This window comes from Grammomys surdaster, unplaced genomic scaffold (genome assembly GCF_004785775.1).
Source record: "Grammomys surdaster isolate TR1022 unplaced genomic scaffold, NIH_TR_1.0 188, whole genome shotgun sequence".
Taxonomy (NCBI): domain Eukaryota; kingdom Metazoa; phylum Chordata; class Mammalia; order Rodentia; family Muridae; genus Grammomys; species Grammomys surdaster.
In genome coordinates, this window is record NW_021604633.1 from 8,735,840 (window position 1) to 8,738,239 (window position 2,400).

At 50.8% G+C, this 2,400-nt stretch overlaps 1 protein-coding gene across 1 annotated transcript; it reads left to right on the forward strand.

Annotated features, from left to right (window-relative positions):
* Window positions 1–1,123: 1,123 nt before the first annotated feature.
* Ferd3l (Fer3 like bHLH transcription factor) lies at window positions 1,124–2,022 on the forward strand. Its single transcript, XM_028768776.1, has one exon. It carries the CDS (start codon window positions 1,181–1,183, stop codon window positions 1,685–1,687), a length of 507 nt encoding a protein of 168 aa, XP_028624609.1. The 5' UTR covers window positions 1,124–1,180; the 3' UTR covers window positions 1,688–2,022.
* The last annotated feature ends 378 nt before the right edge of the window (window positions 2,023–2,400 follow it).

Below are 2,400 nucleotides of genomic sequence, written 5' to 3' on the forward strand. Positions count from 1 at the left end.
TCCCTGAAGCATAATTTAGTAAGGTATCGCTTTCCTTACTGTGGTATACAAAAGAATGAGGGTAGCAGCCAGATCAAAGTGTGAGGATTTTTCTTTGTTCAAGAACAAATGCTTGATTGGCAATTTAAAAGTCCGAAGGCTAACTCCCTAACAGAGGGTGAGCTGTTCTCTCTCTTATTAAAGCTAAATCGAATTTTTCAAAGGAGGCTTGAGAGTCGGGGGAGGGGCAGGGACGAGACTGACCGCAGGGACAGGATGGTGTTACTTTGTCCCCTAAGGGGTAATTACACAGTAAAGGGCTTATGCAGTAAATGTCTGGAGTCTCCATTTTATATTTCATTATCACCGTAACCCTTTCCTTCAACTACAACCCTCCACAGTAGAGGATAAGACAGGGAGAATAAGTCAAGTATCTCAATTGTCAGTCTGATTGTGTCCAAGCTGACTTCAGAAGTCAGGGTCTGTAACCAGGCAGTGAGTTGTTTGCGATGTCCTAGAAGGAAAAAAGACACCGGTTCCAACAGAGACACTGGGGAATGCAATCGGGCCCCCTAGCCATGCTTACTTAAGCTAATGGACGGTCTTGCCTTTCAGCAGCCGCTGCGCTGGGATACCAGACAAACAGCTCCCCTCGACCCCTGGCAGGAAGGGCCCCTCTTCTGGACATCATTAAAAGCGCATGCCCTTGTTTCACATCCATTGGCAAATGGCGGCAAGATTCAGGACTCCTACCCTGAAGCCAAGGAGAAGCCATCGCAGTGGAAAGATTTTGACTTTGAAGATCCAAATCGAAATTAAAGACCTACACGGAATAAGGAACCAAGAGAACATTGGATGGATACAGGGGTGAGACCAGAGACAAAAAAAGCACAGCAGGTAAGAACTGGGGCCCGCTGCCAAGAAGGAACTGCCCTGCCTGGTGCAGCAAGGGGGAAAAATATCTTAGAAGCCTTGAGCCTTCCGAGTGCTTAAACTTGTCATCTTCTATCAGCTTACAGAAGAGGGACGTTGCCCTAGCCTCCCTTCTCCCTGCGAGTAATCCTTTTCAGTTTGGTTATAAATACTAATGTCTCCCCGTGCTTGGTGATGATGCATCCACCGCAAGAGTCAAGGCCAGTAAGGAGCCCCATCAGCAGCTATGCCCTTCTTGCAAGAAAATCGATCAGCTAGACACTGAGCGATGGCCGCCTATCCAGAGAGCTGCTTGGACGCTACCGTGCTGAACTTTGTAGCAGATCTCTCTCTGGCCTCTCCCAGACACCCTCTTCTCTGCGAGTTCCCACCTGGGGTCCCTTTTGGGGACCGAACACTGAGGTTCAGAGAAGGAAGACCTAGGAGACTGTCGCAGTTTGAGGAAAGATACCAAGAAGTAGAGGGGGGCGAAGTGGACTATGAGGACCCGGAAGAGGAGGAAGAGGAGGGAGAGGGGCGCGGCAGAGTAGCATCCTTGCTGGGCCGCCCCAAAAGGAAAAGAGTCATCACTTATGCCCAGCGCCAGGCCGCCAACATTCGCGAGAGGAAGAGGATGTTCAACCTAAACGAGGCCTTCGACCAGCTGCGCAGGAAGGTGCCCACCTTCGCTTATGAGAAGAGGCTGTCCAGGATCGAGACCCTCCGCTTGGCCATCGTCTACATTTCCTTCATGACCGAGCTCCTGCAGAGCAAGGAGGAAAAGGAAGCCAGCTGAGCGGGGAGGGGTGAGCCGAAGAGACACTCCCCCCTCCCTATCCTGCTTGGCGGGTGTGTCTGAAAGGCAGGGGGACCTCTGGCCTTCTGTCCAGGGAGTGCTCTGGGTTTAAGATGGTAAAATCTCCACTCCTGGCAGCTCTGGAGTGAATAAAGTGGGGATTGTACACAATAAGGGTTAAACTGGGCAGGTTGGAAGTTCCCGCGGTCAAGGCTTTAGGGGGTTAGAGTTTCTTGCGTGGAGTGGGTGGGAAACTAGGTCCGCTCTTCCAAGGACCTTTGCTGAGCTTCTCTAAAGTCGGATCTTTCCTCCGTTCTCCTTTCAAATGTAGAAATAATAAAACAGAACGTTTTCTCTCGCACAATTAGTTGCTGCCCCATCGCCACCTCCAGCAGAGGTTTTACTCTGGCAAGCGCAGGTGTGCACACCTAAAGCAGAGACCAGGGGAGAGCTCTTGGTGCAACTTTCCTAGGTTCCATAGGCTCTGACTGGGCTCGGTCTACTCAGGCTAGTTAGGGGATTTAAAAAGGATGAGTGATGCAGGGGCGGGACCAACTCTCAAAATGCAGCCTCTGAGAAGGATCGCTCTCCCTCCGTCTTCGCCATCCCCATACTAACTACCCTTGCACTGGGTGCTGTGGACCATCCCCTCCCATTGCTTTAAGGTGTATCCTAACTTTTCTCAGAGTTAAATGCAGTCCATTCCGTGAATA

Excerpts from the sequence above, each read along its gene's own strand:
- Ferd3l (XM_028768776.1), top strand. The coding sequence starts at position 1,181 with ATGGCCGCCTATCCAGAGAGCTGCTTGGACGCTACCGTGCTGAACTTT.